Below are 21,935 nucleotides of genomic sequence, written 5' to 3'. Positions count from 1 at the left end.
CCCCCACCTTCCGATCCTTCCCCCTCACCCACGGTACCTACAAAGTTCCTCTGGCTGTCCCAGTGTCCCGCCGTCCCGGATCATGGGCGCCGCCATCTTGGAAAATGGAGGGCACATGCGCAGTGCGCCCACCCGAATTTGCCGGCTGCAGATTCATTTTTTCATTTTGATCACTGTGATAAACTCTCACAGTGATCAAAATAATATTAAATACATCCCCCTTTATCACCTGCATAGGCAGGCACAAATAATAAAATAAAAAAATATTTTTATTTTTCCATTAGGGTTAGAATTAGGGTTAGGGTTGGAATTAGGGTTAGGGGTGGAATTAGGGTTAGGGGTGGAATTAGGGTTAGGGTTGGAATTAGGGTTAAGATTAGGGTTAGGGGTGGGTTGGGGTTGGGATTAGGGTTATGCTTGTGGTTAGGGTTAGAGTTGGGATTAGTGTTAGGGGCGTGTTGGGGTTAGAGTTGGAGTTAGAATTGAGGGGTTTCCACTGTTTAGGCACATCACGGGGTCTCCAAACGCGACATGGCGCCATAATTTATTCCAGCCAATTTTGCATTCAAAAAGTCAAACAGTGCTCCCTCCATTCCAAGCCCCGACGTGTGCCCAAACAGTGCTTTACCCCCACATATGGGGTACCAGCGTTCTCAGGACAAACTGTACAACAACTTCTGGGGTCCAATTTCTCCTGTTACCCTTGGGAAAATAAAAAATTACGTGCTAAAATATCAATTTTTGAGGAAAAAAAAGATTTTTTATTTTCACGGCTCTGCGTTATAAACTTCTCTGAAGCACTTAGGGGTTCAAAGTGCTCACCACACATCTAGATAAGTTCCTTGGGTGGTCTAGTTTCCAAAATGGGGTCACTTGTGGGGTGTTTCCACTGTTTAGGCACATCAGAGGCTCTGCAAACATAACATGACACCCGCAGACCATTCCATCAAGTCAGTATTTCAAAACGACACTACTTCCCTTCCGAGCCCCGACGTGTGCCCAAACAGTGGTTCCCCCCCACATATGGGTTACCAGCGTACTCATGACAAACCTGACAACAACTTTTGGTGTCGAAATTATCCTGTTACCCTTGTGAAAATAAAAAATTGTGGGCTAAAAATCATTTTTTGAGGAAAAAAATGATTTTTATTTTCACAGCTCAGCGTTATAAACTTCTGTGAAGCACTTGGGGGTTCAAAGTGCTCACCACACATCTAGATAAGTTCCTTGGGGGGGTCTAGTTTCCAAAATGGGGTCACTTGTGGGGAGTTTCTACTGTTTAGGCACATCAGGGGCACTGCAAATGTACATGACGCCCACAGACCATTCCTCAAAGTCGACATTTCAAAACGTCACTACTTCCCTTCCGAGCCCAGATGTGTGCCCAAACAGTAGTCTCCCCCACATATGGGGTACCAGCATACTCAGGACAAACTGTACAACAACTTTTGGGGTCCAATTTTTCCTGTTACCCTTGTGAAAATAAAAAATTGTGGGCTAAAAAATCATTTTTTGAGGAAAAAAAATTATTTTTATTTTCACGGCTTTGCGTTATACACTTCTGTGAAGCACATGGGGGTTCAAAGTGCTCAATATGCATCTATATAAGTTCCTTAGGGGGTCTAGTTTCCAAAATGGGGTCATTTGTGGGGGAGCTCCAAAGTTTAGGCACACAGGGACTCTCCAAACACGACATGGTGTCCGCTAACAATTGGAGCTAATTATCCATTCAAAAAGTCAAATGGCGCTCCTTCCCTTCTGAGCCCTGCCGTGCGCCCAAACAGTGGTTCCCCCCCACAAATGGGGTACCAGCATACTCAGGACAAACTGGACAACAACTTTATGGGTCCAATTTATCCTGTTACCCTTGGAAAAATAAAAAATAGCAGGCTAAAAAATCGTCTTTGAGGAAAAAAAATGATTTTTTATTTTCATGGCTCTGCGTTAATAAACTTCTGTGAAGCACTTGGGGGTTCAAAGTGCTCATCACACATCTAGATAAGTTCCTTGGGGGGTCTAGCTTCCAAAATGGGGTCACTTGTTGGGGAGCTCCAATGTTTAGGTACACAGGGGCTCTACAAACGCGACATGGTGTCCGCTAATGATTGGAGCTAATTTTCCATTCTAAAAGTCAAATGGTGCTCCTTCCCTTCCGCACCCTGCCGTGTACCCAAACAGTGGTTTATGACCACATATGAGGTATCGGTGTACTCAGGAGAAATTGCCCAACAAATTTTAGGATCTATTTTATCCTGTTGCCCATGTGAAAATGAAAAAATTGAGGCTAAAAGAAAATTTTTGTGAAAAAAAAGTCCTTTTTTTTACAGATCAATTTGTGAAGCACCTGGGTTCAAAGTGCTCACTATGCCTCTAGATAAGTTCCTTGGAGGGTCTAGTTTTCAAAATGGGGTTACTTGTTTGGGGGAGCTCCAATGTTTAGGCACACAGGGACTCTCCAAAAGCGACATGTCAACCGGTAAATATTCCAGCATATTTTCCATTCAAAAAGTCAAATGGCGCTCCTTCCCTTCTGAGCCCTGCCGTGCACCCAAACAGTGGTTTATGACCACATATGAGGTATCGGTGTACTCAGGAGAAATTGCTTAACAAATTTTAGGATCCATTTTATCCTGTTACCCATGTGAAAATGAAAAAATTGATGCTAAAAGAAAATTTTTGTTGGAAAAATTAAAATGTCCATTTTTTCCTTCCACGTTGCTTTAGTTCCTGTGAAGCACCTGAAGGGTTAATAATCTTCTTGAATGTAGTTTTGAGTAGCTTGAGGGGTGCAGTTTTTAGAATGGTGTCACTTTTGGGTATTTTCTGCCATGTAGACCCCTGAAAGTGACTTCAAATGTGAGGTGGTCCCTAAAGAAAATGGTTTTGTAAATTTTGTTGTAAAAATGAGAAATCGCTGGTCAACTTTTAACCCTTACAATTTTGTTTCCAAAATTGTGCTGATGTAAAGTAGACATGTGGGAAATGTTATTTATTAACTATTTTGTGTCACATAACTCTCTGGTTTAACAGAATAAAAATTAAAAATTTGAAAATTGCGAAATTTTCAAAATTTTTGCCAAATTTCGTTTTTTTTCACACATAAATGCAAAAATTATCGACCTAAATTTACCACTAACATGAAGCCCAATATGTCACGAAAAAACAAACTCAGAATCGCTAGGATGCGTTGAAGCATTCCTGAGTTATTACCTCATAAAGGGACACTGGTCAGAATTGCAAAAAATGGCCAGGTCATTAAGGTCAAAATAGGCTGGGTCATGAAGGGGTTAAAGAATATCAGTCATCTACTTTATGGTGCTCTCTTTTTGGGTCCAGCTTGCCATAGTGACAGGCACCCTACCTTGAGCATTATGTGTGCTGATTACAGGGTATCTCATTTGGTCAAACTCAATCTTTATTCCTAGCACCTGAGTGTGCGGACCATAAATATTCTTTAACAAGAAGTTTGTATTTTCTTCTTTTTAACAGCGAAATTGGTTATGCATGATGTAACACAAATTCACAAGCAACACAGAAGAAAGGAGTTGGAAGACAGACAAAAACAGTACAGGTATGCTAAAGGTGACATTTCCTACTTCCTTTACGCCATTAAGCTTCTGATGGACAGGGCATGTCTAAAAGGCAATGCTCTGAAACAGTGACAGCAGGGGGAGACACAGACAGTATGGGCAGACACAGACAGTAGAGGACCCATGTACATGAATCATATATTGCCCCTTTGTCATCCAATAGTTCATCAAAATGCACCCATTTATGTGTTTGTGAAATAACGCTGCTTGATGCTTTGGAGGTGGAAGTCAGTGCCCTTACCTCTTGGGTTCCTGTGTGAGAGAGTGGCCAAACACTTGTATGAGGGCATTGTGAGGGGTTGACTTACTCATCTCCTTCCAAAGGTAGACAAAGGAACGCTTATTGTGGTAAATCACCTGCTGGTTTATTGTGAAACAGCATAAACCATAGCAGGGTTCAGCAAAGTAAACATGGCCTTTCTGGCATAATGGCAAAACAAAAAGATAACATATAGCGAACTCCATATGTCTGAGGGATTCGCCCACTCGGACCACCATGTGTCCAGCTCCACCTGGAGCCACCATTTGGAGTCTTTCCTCTCCAAACTACAACACAGAGAAGAAAACCAGTGGCTGTACATTTAACATCCCAGCCACACCCTTGAGGTGGAGATATGGTGAATAGGCCACACACTCATCGTTTATCTATTCACCTACTAATCCATCCATAACATGGCTGATTAACTCCATCAGCACCTAGCATGCTGAAGAGAAATTTCATAGAATCGTAGAATCATAGAATCATAGAATCTAAGAGTTGGAAGGGACCTCCTGGGCCATCTGGTACATTGAGGAGGAGGAGCGCCGAGGAGATGGCTGCTCTGGCATGAGGCTCCCGAGTTTTTTTAGTTTTTTACCACGTTTAATTGTTAATTCTCCCTTTGGAGCACTCACCATTGCGTAGCTACAGGATTCGGCAGAGCTGGGAGTAGTGTGGAGACTGCGATCAGCTGGGACTGGTGTCTTTCTGTCCTCGTGGACCTCCGTGCCTGGATTCAGCTGGGAGAGAGTGAAGCTGCTGGCTGCCTGCCAACTTTCCTACAACTTGTAACCAATTCCAGAATGCAGATGATCCCGGGATAGGAAAGCTGGTGGAGTGTGCGGTGCTGGAGTTGTTCTGGAGATATTGTGGTCCACGTGGAGCTGTAGGGCTACAGGATTCGGCAGAGCTGGGAGTAGTGTGGAGACTGCGACCAGCTGGGACCGGTGTCTTTCTGTCCTCGTGGAGCTCCGTGCCTGGTTTCAGCTGGGAGAGAGTGAAGCTGCTAGCTGCCTGCCAACTTTCCTACAACTTGTACCCATTTCCAGAATGCAGATGATCCCGGGATAGGAAAGCTGGTGGAGTGTGCGGTGCTGGAGATGTTCTGGAGATCTTGTGGTCCAGGTGGAGCTGAAGGGGTGAGCTGGGCAGGTTTGGACTGACTGTTGGCATGTCCCCTGATGTCCCTATCTTGTTGCACCCATGCCCTCCCCCCCAGCAGTGCTGGAAGCACCCTTTATGGAAAGTTGTACATTTAACTTTGCTAAGCTGTGACTGTTCAGTCTTTATAGCTACAAGCTGAGTGTAATCATGGCCACTGCACTCTGTAAACCTACTCTTATGATTTCAAGGGACGATTTATTATTCTGGAATCATCCGCAATTTCTCATGGACTCCCCTTCCTGGAGCATGATTGCTAATTCAACAATTGAGCACATAAAATCCATTACTTCTGTGAAACCTGTGGAGGTGTACTGCAAGAGAGGTAGGAGAGGAGGAGTCCTGGCACGCCTTCGGAGGAGAGGGTTCAGAACAGCTCTTCCTTCACTCCACTTGGCTAATGTCCGTTCCTTATCTAACAAAATGGAGGAACTGAACTTACTTTGTAACATGAGATCTGATATGGCCAATTCAGCTGCTCTTTGTTTTATTGAGACCTGGTTGAATGAGACCATCCCTGATTGTAGTCTGGATCTACCTGGTTTTGTTATCTACAGAGCTGACCGTGATTGTGTAGCTTCAGGTAAACAAAGGGGGGTGGGGTATGTCTCTACATCAACACTAGCTGGTGCTGTGATGTTAACATACTGGGAAAAGGTTGCTCTCCAGATCTCAATTGTAGACCATTTTACTCTCCAAGAGAGTTTTCATCTATGGTTCTGGTTGCAGTATATATTCCCCCCCAAGCATCTGTTAAAGCTGCTATTGGTGAATTAGCATGCAAAATATCAGAATGGGAGAAAGGATCTCCAGAAGCATTTGTGATCGTAATGGGGGACTTTAACAAAGGAAAACTCAACCTGGATCTCCCCAAATTTACTCAACATATAAACTGCTTCACGAGAGAGAACAATACGCTTGATCACTGCTATACAGTCATAAAAGGGGCCTACAGGGCAGTGAGGAGAGCAGCAGTGGGCTTTTCAGATCATTGTCTAATTCATTTAATTCCAGCCTACAGGCAAAGGTTGAAAACATCCAAACCTACAGTTTATACAAAGAAGACATGGTCTGAGGAGGCAAAATTGCAACTACAAGCATGCTTTGAATGCACGGACTGGGAGGTATTCCAGGAAACATGCTTGGGTCTGGATGAATGGGTTGATGCAGTATCCTCATATATCCGTTTTTGTGAAGACACGTTTATTCCATCCAAATCTGTCCACTTTCGGGGAAACAACAAGCCGTAGTTTACAAATAAAGTCAGGTTGATCTGTAAGAGAAAAGAGGAGGCTTATAAAGCAGGCGATATTACTGAATTCAAGAAACTTAGGAACTCGCTATCTAAAGAGATCAAGTTAGCCAAACACGAGTATGCAAAGATTCTGGAGGAAAGGTTCTCATCAAAAGATAATAGATCTGCATGGAGAGGATTAAGACAGGTCACCAATTATAAAAGCCACCCCACTATAGGGAACCCCAGCAGAAGTCTGGCAGCAGAGTTAAATGAATTCTACTGCAGATTTGAGGCAAGCTCTACACACAGTGGCTATTCATCTCTAAGCTCCTCAGTATGTTCATATAAAGATCATTCATTGTGCAACACCCAAGTAGTGATCTCCGAGGCAGAGGTGATACGCATCCTAAAGGGACTTAAGGTCAAAAAGGCACCTGGCCCTGATGGTGTATCTCCAATGTGTCTGAAAGTATGTGCTACCCAGCTTGCCCCTATACTGACAAATATATACAATGTGTCACTGAAAGAGTGCGTTGTACCTCAGTGTTGGAAAAATTCCACAATTATCCCTGTCCCCAAGAAAGTGGGATCCTCCGAGTTGAACGACTATAGACCAGTAGCACTCACATCTGTAGCTATGAAAGTCTTCGAAAGAATTATGATGTCCCACCTGATAAAATTCACGCAGAAGCTATGGGACCCGCTTCAGTTTGCCTATAAGGAGAATCGTTCGGCAAACGACACTGTCAATCTGGCACTGAAGTACATTTTGGATCATACAGATGAACTGCACTCATATGTCCGGATTCTTTTCATGGACTTTAGCTCAGCGTTCAATACCATTGATCCGAATTTACTTCATAAGAAAATGGTAGCTCTTGGAGTCCCTCTCAACTTATGCTTGTGGAGTTATAACTTCCTGACAGCCAGGATACAGAGTGTAAAAGTTGGACCATTCACTTCGGACACCTTGGTCACAAACATCGGGGCACCTCAGGGGTGTGTTTTGTCCCCGTTACTGTTTTCTCTCTATACGAATGATTGCATCTCTTCAGCAGACTCAGTAAAAATCTTGAAATTTGCCGATGATATGACACTGATTGGTCTCATCAGGGGAAATGCTGAAGACTTGTATCGGAGTGAGGTGCAAAGAATATGTGACTGGTGTAAAGCCAATAATCTTGTACTCAACACTAAAAAAACTGCTGAGATGGTTGTGGATTTTAGGAAAGATCAACATGAGATACTTCCAATCTACATCCATGACGAAGTGGTTCTTAGGGTCACAGAGACCAAATTCCTTGGTGTTATCATCTCTCATGATCTTAAATGGGGGAAAAACGTGGATGCTGTTATAAGAAAAGCACAACAGAGGATGTTCTTCCTGCGTCAGCTGAAAAGATATGGTTTGTCTAAGAATCTGCTGATCTTATTCTTTAATGCTGTCATCAGATCTGTGATTTGTTCCTCTCTGATAGTCTGGTATGGGGGAGCCACTGCGCATGACAAACTCCGCTTACAAAGGACTTTCAGAACAGCAGAGAGAATTATAGGTTCCCCCCTGCCTAAAATCCAGGATCTTTATGATAAGAGTATTCGATCCCACGCATTGAAAATTTCATCCGATCCCTCTCACCCGGGACACTCCTCATTCCAACTACTCCCTTCAGGACGTCGCTTCAGAGTCCCCAAATGCAGCACCAACCGCCATATGAACAGCTTCTATCCACTCTCTGTTCAACAATTAAATCGTCATGTGTAGACTATATACTGTATCTGTCTTGTTAGATGTTACTTGTTGTATCTGTTGTTATATATTATGTTGCCTCTTTGCCACAAAGAATTCCTTGCATATATGTAATATGTACTTGGCGATAATAAATTTGATTTGATTTGATTTGATTTGAACCCCCCTGCTCTAGATCACAGAAGAAAGCAATCTTCATGACACATACCTCATATCACATACCCTGCCAGTGACCCTGTCACAGCATACATAATTTTGATGGTGGTGATTTTCTCTCCAAAATTCTTTTTATTAGGGGATTTTTACAGTATAGGGGATAATGGGTCAGGAAAGCAATGAAGGGAAAGGAAAGTAAAGAAACAAATGGAAAAGAGGAAAGGGGTTAGGGAGGAAGAGGAGAAAAGGAAAATGAAGGGATATGAAGATCATCTTAACATACTGTAGTTGCACCACAACAATTAACATACCAAGTGCAAAAACAACATGGTGATTTTCATTACAATGTTCCAGATTTTGAGAAAAAGACAAATCATGTTCACAGGTCCCAGGAAACACTTTAGGCCTTTTTCACACTTCAATTGTTTGACGTCAGTCAAAATTTTTTCTGGCGGATCCGTTTTTTTTCCCATTGACTTGCATTAGCGGTGGATTTTGACAGATGGTCGTCCGTTGGATCCATTTTTTGACGGATCCGCCAAAATTATGTCGTCCGCTGACTTCAGTGGACGGACAATGAAACATTTTTTGTCTGTGTCAAAATAGCGGATAGCAACGGATCCGCCGCTATCCGCCATTCGCTATAATGGTCGCCTATGGGCAGCGGATCCGTTGCCAACCGTTTTTTGACGGAATCCGGCAACGGATCCGCTTTTTGACACTGAGCATGCCCAGAAGAATTTCCTTGCCAGATATTTAACCTCAAATTCCGTTCTGGCGGCATAAAAATTCTCTCTCTCTCTCCCTCTCCCTCTCTCCAGCCTGGCGGATTTTGACTGATCTCTCTCTCTCCCTCTCCCTCTCTCTCTCTCCAGCCTTGCGGATTTTGACTGATGTCAAAAAACTGAAATGTGAAACAGGCCTTAGTTGTTCATCCTTTTACTAATGTACAGTGATCTGGTCTCCTATGCAAACACCCCGGGTTGCGTCCATGGAGGAGCTGCTGACCCATGTAGTGAGTAGAGTGGAGTGAGTTGGCAGCAGGGTAGTCAATAGGCCGGTAAAACCAGAGGGAAGGTACAGAGGACAAGGTTAAATAACTGAATAAACAATCAGGATTCCATCAGCAGGAACAGAATATAATACTCTATACAAGATCTTAATATCTAATATAATATAACCAGCACATAACTGGCAACAGGCAGGATGAGGATGTCAGGGAGAGATTTAAATAGGGCGCTGTGCTCTCATATTGGCAATCAAACACTGTTCCCAGACATGGTCTGGTCAGCAAAACCTGATTAACATGAATAAAAATACTAAAAAGAAGCTTGGCGGCATTCATGATGCCTAGCAGAAAAACAAACTTTTAATTTATTAGAATTAAAGGCTGGAAGGTCAGCAGTGCCCCTATACTAGCGACATGACTTAGAGCAGTAGGACGAAGCCAAATCATCCACGATCAAGGTTTTTGTAACAGAGTGTATTACTTGTGGTACAGAAGTGAAATAGAATATCAAAATTCACTTCACAAGGGCACCTCACCAAAATGACCTCACAAAAATGTAGGCTAATTGCGTTTTTGGGTCTTGCTGAACCCATATTCTCAGCATAAGGCCGGGATTACACATGCAAGAAACATGGCCGAGTCTCGCATGTTAATACCCGGAACTGCCGCTGGCACTCAGGAGCGGAGCGTGCGGCTGCATGTATTGCTATGCGGCCGCACGCTCCGCTCAGAGTGCCGGTGGCAGTGCCGGGTATTAACATGCGAGACTCGGCCATGTTTCTCGCATGTGTGTTCCCGCCCTAATAAACTTTGTTGGGCACCAGTGCTTGTCCAGTATTTACCCTAACATATTTTAGAAATTGATTGTAATGGTGCTTTAATAGGATGACGTTTTGAAACTTTGAGTCTGACCAAGCAGCTAAGGCCCAAACACCTAACATGTATGGAAACCATATGATAACATGACATTACTGAAACATTGATTATATCAGCATACTTTTTATCTTTTATTTTATAACATTTGGATTATCTTCTAATATTAACAGTGATGTTACGTTCCACAGGTGGAAAGAATGGCATCCTGGCTTCCCATTGAGTATTGATGCTCACTCTCATAGTGATTTGCCACATGACATACAGTTTGATAGCGAAAAGGGAGTTGACTTCATCTTGAACTACACAAAAGCGTAAGTATAAAAAAGCAAAAAAAAAAAAATTAAACATGTACTTTGCATTAAATACTAGACATGTGACGTTTGAAATTATTGTATTTCACAGATCATGAGAATTTTAAAACTTTTTCTGCACTGTCACTTGCCAACTTGTTCGGTGTCAACATCAATCCAGTGATGACGGCTCTGGCTCTCTCAGACGTTATGTGATGTGAGCCGTGCACCCGATCAGCAGCTGCTTCACTCTCACATCAACTGGATGTAACTGACATTCCAATGAAGACAGAAAACAGCACTAGGTCTCACTTCTTCTAGGTGTCAGTTTCATCCAAAGGATGTGAGAGGGAAGTGGCAGATATTTGGCTGAATGGCACATGTGCCATCATCGCTAGAACGCTGCTGACACCGGAGGTGAGTAAAAGCCATTTATATTTTATACAGGGGAATATAGGAATTGAGAACGGGTTGTGCAATTAGTAGAAAAAACCCTTTAACCCCTTAATGGCCCATGATTTATAGGTACGTCATAGGTCATGTCCCTCCTTTTTATGTGGGCCCCAACACTAAGCCCGCATTTTTCCTGGTATATAACAGTTGATTTGATCAGCTGTCATGCCAATGTGGTAGGGGGCCGGATTGGGGGGGTGGTCCATTGCTTACCGTGACCAGACGATGCAAAGACGAAATGGAGGCAGATTTCAGTTGTAACAGGTCCAAGTTTATTTACCGTCCTCCTGACGACCATAGCCATGCACCGCAGTTCCTTTACAGCTCTCCGTTTCCAGGCCCGGGTACCTTTCACCTTTCCTTTAGTCGTGATGACGTCCCTCGCGGATCTTTCACTGGGGCTGTCCTAGACCAATCTACCACCAGTGCTTCACCTGCCCGAGGTCGTCGTCCATTCGGTACCCCCGGGAACTCGTCTGTCCTGCGGTACGTCGTGTCAGGGCCACCCCCCTGACTGTCTTCCCCTGTCAGTCCCCTGGTCGAGCTCTTCACCGTTCTCAATCTTCTGTCCTGAGTCTTCCTCTGCTGAGCTCCTCCCGGGACTAGCCTCTCTGGAACCCCAACCAGTCCTATTTATCCCCTCTCTCACCGGGAATTCACCTCCTGGGTTCCAATCTCCCCGCCCCCCATGACTAAGCGTTTCTCAAGCCTTAAGCTGCTGTTGAGTCCTGAACTACTCTCCCCTGCCATCTTGTGGTCATTTCTAGGTACTGCACTCTCTTGTCTGTCTTTCCCAGCTATCACCGTGCTGCTCTTGTCAATCTCCGTCCATAGTGCACCAATCGTTCCATCCTACTTCCAGTCAAGTCTGTCCGTCATGTCACCTTCCCCACACCCCCTTATCTGCTGCTGGTAGAATCGCGATCCACCTGTGGCTGTTAACATGTTAAAAGCCATTGTCAATCTCTGACAGTGGCATTTTATTCATGCAAAGTGGCTACGCATCACAAACCCCTACCATCGGCATCCCTGTCACATGATTGTGGATCGCCGATAAGTTAACATGACAACTGGGTTTCAAAAACTGACCATCACATCCAAGCATAAGCATAGTGTGAACAGGTGCTTAACCTAGAGTCACCAACTCATATACATTCAAACATAAAAGGAAGCACACTGTAGCGCCATAACATGCAAGCATGAAATATGAAAAATGAATTGCATTACTGCATTAGAAGTATGAAAAATTGAGAAAGTTAGTGCATAAAATGGCCAATTTTATGTGTACCTGGAAGCCACGGTAAGGCATTTCTCGTTTTCCAGGACCCTATCTATGCCAATCCTCACCTAGTGCCCCATCACACATAGCGACTCACCAGCGATCCCAACAACGATATCAACTTGTCAGGATCCTTGGTGAGTCGCTACATGATCGCTGGTGAGCTGTCAAACAGGCAGCATCACCAGCGATCAGCACCAGCGACGCCGAGCGCGCGGCGTCGCTGTGTATGTGAGTCACCATCGCGCTGATGCAGGGAGCTGGTAACTAAGGTACACATCGGGTTTCTAAGCAGCGCGCGTCACTTAGAAACCCGATGTGTACCTTGGTTACCAGCTCCCTGCATCAGCGCGCTGGTAACTAAGGTACACAGAGGGTTTCTAAGCAACGCGCGCTGCTTAGAAACTCTGCGTTTACCTTAGTTACCAGCGCGCTGATCGCTGGTCTCCCGCCTGTCACATGCAGCAGTGCGTGCTGGCCAGAGGAAGACCAGCGATCAAAAAAATGTCCAGGGCTTTCCAACAACGATCAGCGATACCCGGCAGGGGGGCCGGTTGCTGATAGGTGTCACACACAGCGATCTCGCTGGTGATATCGCTGTTGCGCAACAAAACTTGTGACTCAGCAGCGATCTCGCTAGCGAGATCGCTATGTGTGAAGGGGGCTTTAGACTGAAGTCCTCATGTGAATGGGAACCTATACAAATCCTCTGTTTAGACTGAAGTCTATATCTCTGTGGAGGAGTAGTGGCCCTGCTTTAATTAAAAATGCCTGCGGCTAACAGGTGGAGTGCTCAGTCAGAAGGTTAATGAATACAGATTTCAAAAACTTTTAACATGACAACTGGGGGCTTGCAGAAGACCTCTGTGCTTGTCATAGTAGCTCTCTTCTAGGAATGCCACCTGTGGCCGTCATTCATAGGAGATGATGATTTTTGCCACACATAGCAGGTCTGGAGCCTTGCTATGTGTAGTACAAGCAATCAGATGATCGCAGTTTCAAGTCTCCTAAGGAGACTTTTGAAGCCAGTAAAAAGTAGAAAAGAAATGTTTTTAAAAAATTTTAAAAAAATAAAACAATAAAAAATACACAAAAAACACATATTTGGCATTGCTGCGTCTACAAACACCCGATCTATCTAAATATAAAAACAATTACTCTGATCGGAAAACGGCTTAACGAGAAGAAAAATCAAAGTGCCAGAATTCCTTTTTTGGTCAACGAAACATTGCAATAAAATGTAATAACGGGCAATCAAAACATCTTATCTATCCCAAAATAGTATCAATAAAAACGTCAGCTTGGCACACAAAAAACAGGCCTTCACCCAGCCCCAGATCACAACATGAAAAATGGAGACACTACTGGTCTGGGAAAATGATAGCATTTTTTTTTCTACAAATTTTGGATTTTTTTACCACTTAAAGAACCTATACATGTTTGGTATCTGTGAACTCGTAATGATTTGGAGAGTCATAATGGCAAGTCACTTTCTGCATTTAGTGAGTATGTTAAAAAAATCCCCAAAAAACAATTGTGGAATTGCACTTTTTTTGCAATTTCGCTGCACTTGGAATTTCTCTTCCATTTTCCAGTACACTATATGGTAAAATAAATGGTTAAACATTCCCTCACACAGCCATATCGAAAAATAAAAAAGTTATGGCTCTGGTAAGAAGGGGAGCAAAAAATGAGATAGCTAAAATTAAAAATCCCAAGTTCGTGAAAAGGTTAAGCTGGCAATACAGTGGCTTATCTCCTAATAGAACAAAATTGTCAGACACAACTTTTCTGTCTATTTAAAAAAATGGATTGCAACTTTTTTCTTACATTGAAGTCTATGGAAAACTGATTAAAACAGACAATTACTTGACATGTGAACTTAGCCATACATGGAGTGTGGAAATAATTGTTAGAATCAAGAAATTAATTGCTAAAATCAGGAAACAGTAAAAGTCAATGACTTTCAGGGAAAATAAAAATGCTATCTGCTTTGTAGTAATCAGTTGTTTCAGCTCTGAGAAATCAAGCTTGAAAACCATATTTGATCATTCTCTCCCCTGAAGTCATCTGTACCACAGCTACTTTCAGAAGTTATGCTGGTAGTTTGTTATAAAAAATGACATGACCTCAAAATTCAAAGAACGTATTAAATGCTAAAATCTACATTAATATCATGTTTAATTTCATATTTTACAGAATGGAAAACCTCTTTGTAAACAGTTTTATGCATATGTTCCAGTCCTCGTGGAGTGATTTTGCTGACTTTGAAAGTATTTTTGTCAGAATTAGTAATACAATATCAGGTGAGTTTCAGATGATTCAAGTAACTCCAAAAAGCTTCATTTTCTAGGGCCAGGTAACCAGATTAACATGGTCCTAGATTTAAGATAGAATAACAATTATTTGTACGAAACATATTAAAAATGTTACAGATTAAAAGACAATGAGAAGATTGGGAATTGAAATATTTCCTAAACAAATGTCATCACAATTACATACAATTGTGCTCAAAAGTTTACATACTCAGGCAGAATTTTTGCTTTCTTTTTTTTCAGAGAATATGAATGATAACACAAAAACTTTTTTCCACTCATGGTTAGTGGTTGGGTGAAGCCATTTATTGTCAAGCTACTGTGTCTTCTCCTTTTAAATCATAATGACAATCCAAAAGATCCAAATGACCCTGATCAAAGTTTACATACCCTGGTGATTTTGGGCTGATAACATGCACAGAAGTTGACACAAATGGGTTTGAATGGCTACTAAAGATAGCATCCTCACCTGTGACCTGTTTGCTTGTAATCAGTGTGTGTGCATAAAAGCTGAGTGAGTTTCTGGGATCCAGACAGACTCTTGAAGCTTTCATCCAGCCACTGACATTTCTGGAAAATACTGCCAGGGTATGTAAACTTTTGAGCACAACTGTATGTATACCCAATGCCAGGAATGCAACTACACAGCTCTGAAAAACTAGCAGAACACTTAAATCATGCAGTGACGCTCAATGAAGAAAGACTCAAGCTGAAAATCTTTACTGACATAAATTGTGTAATTAGGTGAGAAATTGTATGGCCAATGGAAAGTAAAACCATAAACCAATTGAAGCCCGGATTCCAAATCACAACAAGATTAAAAATCAAAAATTAAAATCACATTTGGATATTCATCATGGCAGCTCATAATATGACTGGGTGCTTGATGAGAAGGAAAATGGTGTTCTGAGGAAACTCTTCACAGATCTGGTTGACTGCCAGTGAAATCCTGGACAATCACTGGCACTACTGAGCGGCTTAGATACAATAATAATAATAATGTTCTAGAAGTCCTTAGTTGTATTCAGATCTTGGGACCATCATGGATAGGCAATGATGTCAATGCCTTTGTTTTTTCAGAAACAGCCTACACAATCTGGTGGCTAGGAATTATATTGCACCAGGAGGAACCAGGGTCTATCGCAAAGTGTTAGGTCTGACAGTGGTCCTAGGGTTTTCATCCTGATACCTAGCTGCAATCATTGGCTATCATGTGTTGGCTTGTGTCAGTCTCCAAGGATATTCCGCTCCAGACCATCACTGATTCACTGTCAAACTAGACATGGTGGATTATGTTGCAGGCAGCATAACGTTCACCATGGTACCTCCCAAACCTTTCTCACATCTGTCATAATTCCTCAATGTGAATCTGATGTGTAAGAAAGGGTCATCAATTCTAGTGTTCTCTGATTTACGCCAACGGAGCTGCACGGGGCTGGGCTGTAAGCAAAAGTTCCATTAGAGGATGTCAGGCTCTCATGCCACTCTCATGAGTATGTTTCTACTAATTTGTAGGATTCTAGTAGTGCTCCTCTTGGTTCTCCTTGCACAGATAAGCATAGACCAGTTCTTCTGCTGGATTGATGCTACAGCTTTCTGAGGCTGTCCCTTTGCGTTCTGTGTCCTGGTGTTTGCTCCATGCTCTTGAGACTCTTCCGCGAGACACCTCAAACCTTCTTGCTACAGCATGTATGAATGCGCCATAGTGGAGAAGCTGGACCAGCTGTGCAACCTGAATAAACAGCAGGTGCCTCCTCATGCAGACAAGGACACTGCCTAAATGGCCACCACCTACAAAACCATTCGTTTTGTGGTTTGTCTTACTATTGCCTTTCCACTGTATCAGTTATCACTTTCATTTGCACCAAAGCAGGTTAAATTGATTCAAAATCGTTTCTGCTTTTTAACTGTATAAATTCATATCCCAAAGTGTAATTGACTTGGGGTTATACTGTGATGTTCCTTTAATTTTTTTGAGCTATGTTCTGTTTAACTACAGTGCTGTTGGTAAGTCCAAAACGTTCATAAAGCTGAAATCTGAATATTCAAGAAAGTAAAAGTGAGGTTTTGCCTCTCTTAGGCCGGTTTCACACTAGCGCATTTTCAACGCGCGCACGGCCGGGGGTAGCTCCGCCCCCGAGCCGGCTCTCTGCCCGGCGTGCCCGCCCCTTCCTTGTAGCGCCGCCTCCTAGCGGACGGCGGCGCCTGCGATCGGCGCACCCTATCTTTAGCATAGGGTGCGCCGATCGTGCGCAGGCCGTGCGCTAGTTGCGCTTTGACCTGCGCTGCGCACTTTTGACGGTGCGCCGTGCGCGCCAAAATCCGAAAAGTTTGATTTTGGCGCGCACGGCGCACCGTCAAAAGTGCGCAGCGCAGGTCAAAGCGCAACTAGCGCACGGCCTGCGCACGATCGGCGCACCCTATGCTAAAGATAGGGTGCGCCGATCGCAGGCGCTGCCGTCCGCTAGGAGGCGGCGCTACAAGGAAGGGGCGGGCACGCCGGGCAGAGAGCCGGATCGGGGGCGGAGCTACCCCGGGACGTGCGCGCGTTGAAAATGCGCTAGTGTGAAACCGGCCTTAGGCTAGTTTCACATTTGCGTCTTTGTGCGCATCGCATTGTGCACAAGTAGAAACGCATGCAAAAATGCATCATTTGCGTTTTTTATGCGCATTCATTCTCTAGGTGTTAAACCAGTGTCTACAATGTTTACTCGTAAAACGAAAACGCATGTGTACTCATGTCCATGCGCACGCCTGTGTTCCCATAGACTATAATGCGTTGTTATGATGCAATCTATGCACAAGCGAACACATGCGCTTTTTTTATGCCTTTGGGCGGACCCAAAAATGCAACAGGTTGTGTCTGGCGCATCTAGACGCACACCTTGAAAAAACGCATGTGCACGAAAACGCAGACGAATGCATGCAAGCGCAAGACCATGCATACGCCATGTTAAAGATAGGTACGCATGACGCATGCGCACAGATGCGCAAAAAAAACGCCAATGTGAAACCAGCCTTAGGGGAATGTGTGTATAATTACAGGCAACTATTAGTGTGCAGAATTATTATGCCACTAAATGAAAAATGCAAATTTTTCCATCTCCTTAATCTGCTAAAGTGATAATAATAACTAAACAACTCAAAATGTACAAAAATAATAAAGGAAAAACTCAATGACCAATACAGCTGCCCTTATTTCCGACAACAATTATAACCATGGAGTTTGTCAGTTTTTTAATCTGTTGATTATGTTTCTTAATCTGTTGGGCAGCACCAACCACAGCCTCTCAGAAAGTGTTCAGAGAGGTGTACTGCTTTTCCTTTACTGTAAATCTACCATTAAAAAAGGCTCAAAAGTTCTCAATAGAGTTTAGGTGAGATGAAGTAGGCCCATGTCATTATTCTTTCATCTTTAAAGAAGCACTCCCAACAAAGTTGTTATCTAGTGATGGGCGAGTAGCATCATTGCTCGGGTCTCCCCAAGCATGCTCAGGTGATCTCCGAGTATTTTTCCAAAAAAATTTGATAGGGGTCCATTCTTCAGGAAGCCGGTGGCAGCAGAAGTGTGGCAATGCTGCAGGCCCAGTGTCGGCAGTGTGCAGAGAGGAGTGCATCATTGGTTTCCCGGCGGCCATTTTGCTTAAGCCGTGGGTTGCCGGAGGTGGCTTATGCGCAGATTGGGCAGCCCAATCAAGATCTGAATCTGCGCACACGCCACCTCCAGTGGCCCATGGCTTCAAGAAGATGGCCACCGGGAAACCAATGATGTACTCCAGTCTGCTCACCTCCAACACCAGGCTTCAGCATCGCCACACTTCTGCTGCTGCTGTCTTCCTGAAAGTGCTATATAGTGTATATATGAAGTATGCATCTGCAAAAATTGCTATGAAAAAGAGGAAGGTTCTTAGCGCATAAATTGGCCAATATATGTGTGCCCAATTGCCACGTCATTTTCTATGGCAGCAATGCAGTTCCTATGTTCTAGAGTAATCATTATTGGTAAGTTATGGTGCAAACCTTAATCTTTTTGACTTATATGCTTTCTTTGGTTGACGCCTAAGTACAGTATAAGTAGAGGTTTGTGCCTATTACTGATCCAGCCACGGGCCCATCCATCTGGTCCATCAAGAGTCTCTCTTATCTCATCAGTCCATAAAAGGGTTGATTGTGACTTGTAGGATTGCCACTACCAATAGGTGGCGCTGCAGAGTAAAAGTCCTCTTTCTTTCTGAAGAGGCAATTTGCATATAAACCTTTAGATATTTTTTGGCCCAGTCTTGACTTTTCCACTTCATTGTCTTGTTCACTGCTGGACTGGTTTCAGCATCTCTTACATTGGCCATGTTTCTGAGCACTGAACACCTTTTACTTCTGGACACTCCAGGGAGGTTGCAGTTCAGGAATGACAGCACTGCAGGATAATGGGTTCCTGGTCGCTTCACATTTGATTCTTCTTAAACCTTTGGAAATTAACATGTCTTTTTTTCTCAACACATTTTTTGCGACCCTGTTGACAATTTCCAACAAAACTTTTTGCAGGTTCTGAGATCAAGCCCCAATATCTTAGTAGTTTCAAGAGTGCTGCATCACTCTGTAAGACTTCTTAAAGAGAGTCAGCTATATCTCTTTTTTGTCCATTTTGCATGAAGAAAACAAGCTGCCTAATAATTCTGCACACTGTAGTAAAACGTGTTACTGTGGTAGGGGCCGGGGTGGGGGGGTGGTCCGCTGCTTACCACGACCGGACAATGCAAGAACGAGACGGAGGCAGAATCCAGTTGTAATAGTTCCAGGTTTATTTGTCGTCCTCCTGACGACGTCAGCCACGCACCGCAGCCTCTTTACACTCTCCGTTTCCAGGCCCGGGTACCTTTCACCTTTCCTTTAGTCATGTTGACATCCCTCGCGGATCTTTCACTGGGGCTGTCCTAGACCAATCTACCGCCAGCACTTCACCTGCCCAAGGTCGTCATCCAGTCGGTACTCCCAGGGCCTCACTTGTCCTGCGGTACGTCGCCTCGCCTGTCCTGCCCCTGGCTGTCTTCTTCTGTCAGCCCCCTGGTCGAGCTTTCACTGTTCTCCATCTTCTGTCTTCCTCTGCTAAGCTCCTCCCAGGACTGAACTCTCTGGAACCCCAACCAGTTCTATTTATCCCCTCTCTCACCGGGAATTCCCCTCCTGGGTTCCTCTCTCCCCGCCCCCCATGACTAAGCATTTCTCGAGCCATAAGCTGATGTTAAGTCCTAAGATACTCTCCCATGCCATCTTGTGGTCATTTCTAGGTACTGCACCCTCCTATCCACCTTTCCCAGCTGTCACCCTTCTATCCTGTCAATCTCCGTCTCTGGTGTACAAACCGTCCCCTCCTACTGCCAGTCACATCTGTCCATCAAGTCACCTTCCCCACACTACAACCTTATGCCACGCAATCTATCTTTACACAAAGACACATCAACTGATCTCCTTCATCCAATAAGCATTCAAGCTTATACATCTTGGAGTTAAAACTATATATATAAATTTGAATGTATGTGTGTGTGTATCACCAACCAATCACGAAGCATCTTTCATTTCAACAGCGCTGTTTAAAAGAAGCTGAGCTGTGATTGGTTGCATGGGAGCAAAAAGGAGGGTGTGGCACACCAAAATGAAGATAAAAAAAAAACTTTATTCGGCACTCAAGCCATAATTAATAATCATGCAAAACGTGACGCGTTTCCGGTGCAAAAAACGCATCCTTAGTTATAGGATACACAGATAACACAATAGTCACATTAAATAGAGACAAGCAACCAATCACAACCACTTAACAATTACTAGGATGTGCATGAACATGTGAGAAACACAACACTTAGAGAAACAGCTTCAACAGATGTAAAGCAAATTGTTTCTTGAGTTCATTCCTCTTGGAAAACGTGTGTCCAATTTCACGATCCAATATGCCTCTCTTGTAGTTGACACTTTCTGTTTATTACCACCCCGTAGAGGATTGCAGATCTTTTCAAAGGCATAAAAAGAAAAATGAGTGAGATCTTCGTGGTGCACATTGATAAAATGCTTTGATGCGCCAGAATAAGAGGCATTTTTATTATGAATGTTGGTAATGTACTTGGCAATACGTTTCTTGATTTTTCTTGTAGTACATCCAATGTATTGCATCTGACATGGTACACAGCAGATGCAATATATCATATATTTTGTATCACAATTCAAAAAAGAAGTAATGGTAGAAGAAAAACCTGAAAAAGAATTAACAGATTTAGTTCTGTCATGGCGAAAGCACAAACATTGCATCGATTATTAGCGCACTTAAAAAAAAACCTTTGCCGATAACCACATTTCAGAAGAAGACTGGCGTTTTAGGAGACTCGGTGACAACGCATTACCCAAACTGTATCCTCTCCTAGCAACAAAATTACAGCGGACATATACAATTTTACGCAAGTTTTCATCCTGGTTGGCAATAGGTAAATATTTTTTAACAATGTTTTTAATGCTATTAAATTCAGGGCTGTAAGGAATTGAAAAAACTAACGGAGGATGCCTGTTGGACAAAGACAATTTATTAACAGAAGATCCAAAACGAGGTTCATTCAAAACTTACCCTCTATCCAAAAGACGCTGACAAGCAATTTTACCCTCCCTCAAAAAAGAATCATGACTGGAACACAACCTGTTGATTCTTTTCAGTTCTCCATAGGGGATTGATTTAATAGTGTGTTTGGCATGAGAGGAGGATGACAATACTAAAGAGTTGCCAGCGACATCCTTTCTGTAAACGGAAGTATGAATTTTATGTGTAATCGTATTACCAGTCAACAGAATATCCAAAAAGGAGATTTCAGAACCAAAACCACTAATCGTAAGGGACAGATTTAAATCATTACAATTCAAAAAATTATGAAAATCCTGCACCTTAGACGGTGGACCTTGCCAAATGAAGATCAGGTCATCCACATATCTACCAAACCAAAAAATGTCACATGAAAAAGGATTTTTATTCGAAAAAATAAATAACTCTTCTCACCATGCCATGTAAAGGATGGCGAGAGACAGAGAAAAATTAGCACCCATTGGTGCACCAAGCACCTGCAAAAAATAACAATTATCAAACATAAAAAATTATATTTCAGTAGATACGTGAGTGACCAGATAATGAACCGTTTCAGTTCTTCAGAATAATTACTATAGCAATTAAGGTGATGATTAATGGCTTTGATAGCCACAGAATGTGGTATAGAGGAGTATAGGTTAACTACGTCACATGCAAAAAAATTGAAATTATTACCCCAATAAACACTTTCCAAAGATGTCAAAACAGAAGAAGAATCCTTTAAATATCCGGGAATCCTAGAAATTAAAGGATGTAGATGGTCATTGACCCAGGAGCTAAGGTTCTCATTTAGCGATCCGATACTAGAAATTATGGGCCGTAGGGGAGGGGGCAAAACATTTTTGTGGGTCTTAGGGAGACCATGAAAATTAGAGACTATAGGATGGTCAGGAATTAGCCACTTGCCAATTTTTGAATCTAAAACACCCGATGATATGCCCTACTGA

At 43.0% G+C, this 21,935-nt stretch overlaps 1 protein-coding gene across 1 annotated transcript in view; it reads left to right on the top strand.

Annotated features, from left to right (window-relative positions):
* The window catches only part of ALOX5 (arachidonate 5-lipoxygenase), a 165,973-nt gene that overhangs the window by 62,986 nt on the left and 81,052 nt on the right, over nucleotides 1-21,935 (top strand). The window contains exons 3-5 of the mRNA XM_073585854.1: nucleotides 3,490-3,571; nucleotides 10,224-10,346; nucleotides 14,257-14,363. Coding sequence (XP_073441955.1) covers nucleotides 3,490-3,571; nucleotides 10,224-10,346; nucleotides 14,257-14,363 — 312 coding nt within the window. The remainder of the gene's footprint in view (nucleotides 1-3,489; nucleotides 3,572-10,223; nucleotides 10,347-14,256; nucleotides 14,364-21,935) is intronic.

This window comes from Dendrobates tinctorius, unplaced genomic scaffold, assembly GCF_039654945.1.
Source record: "Dendrobates tinctorius isolate UK_male_01 unplaced genomic scaffold, ASM3965494v1 ptg000089l, whole genome shotgun sequence".
Lineage (NCBI taxonomy): Eukaryota > Metazoa > Chordata > Amphibia > Anura > Dendrobatidae > Dendrobates > Dendrobates tinctorius.
The sequence above is the reverse complement of the archived record's forward strand: the minus strand, read 5'-3'. Positions and strand labels throughout refer to the sequence as shown.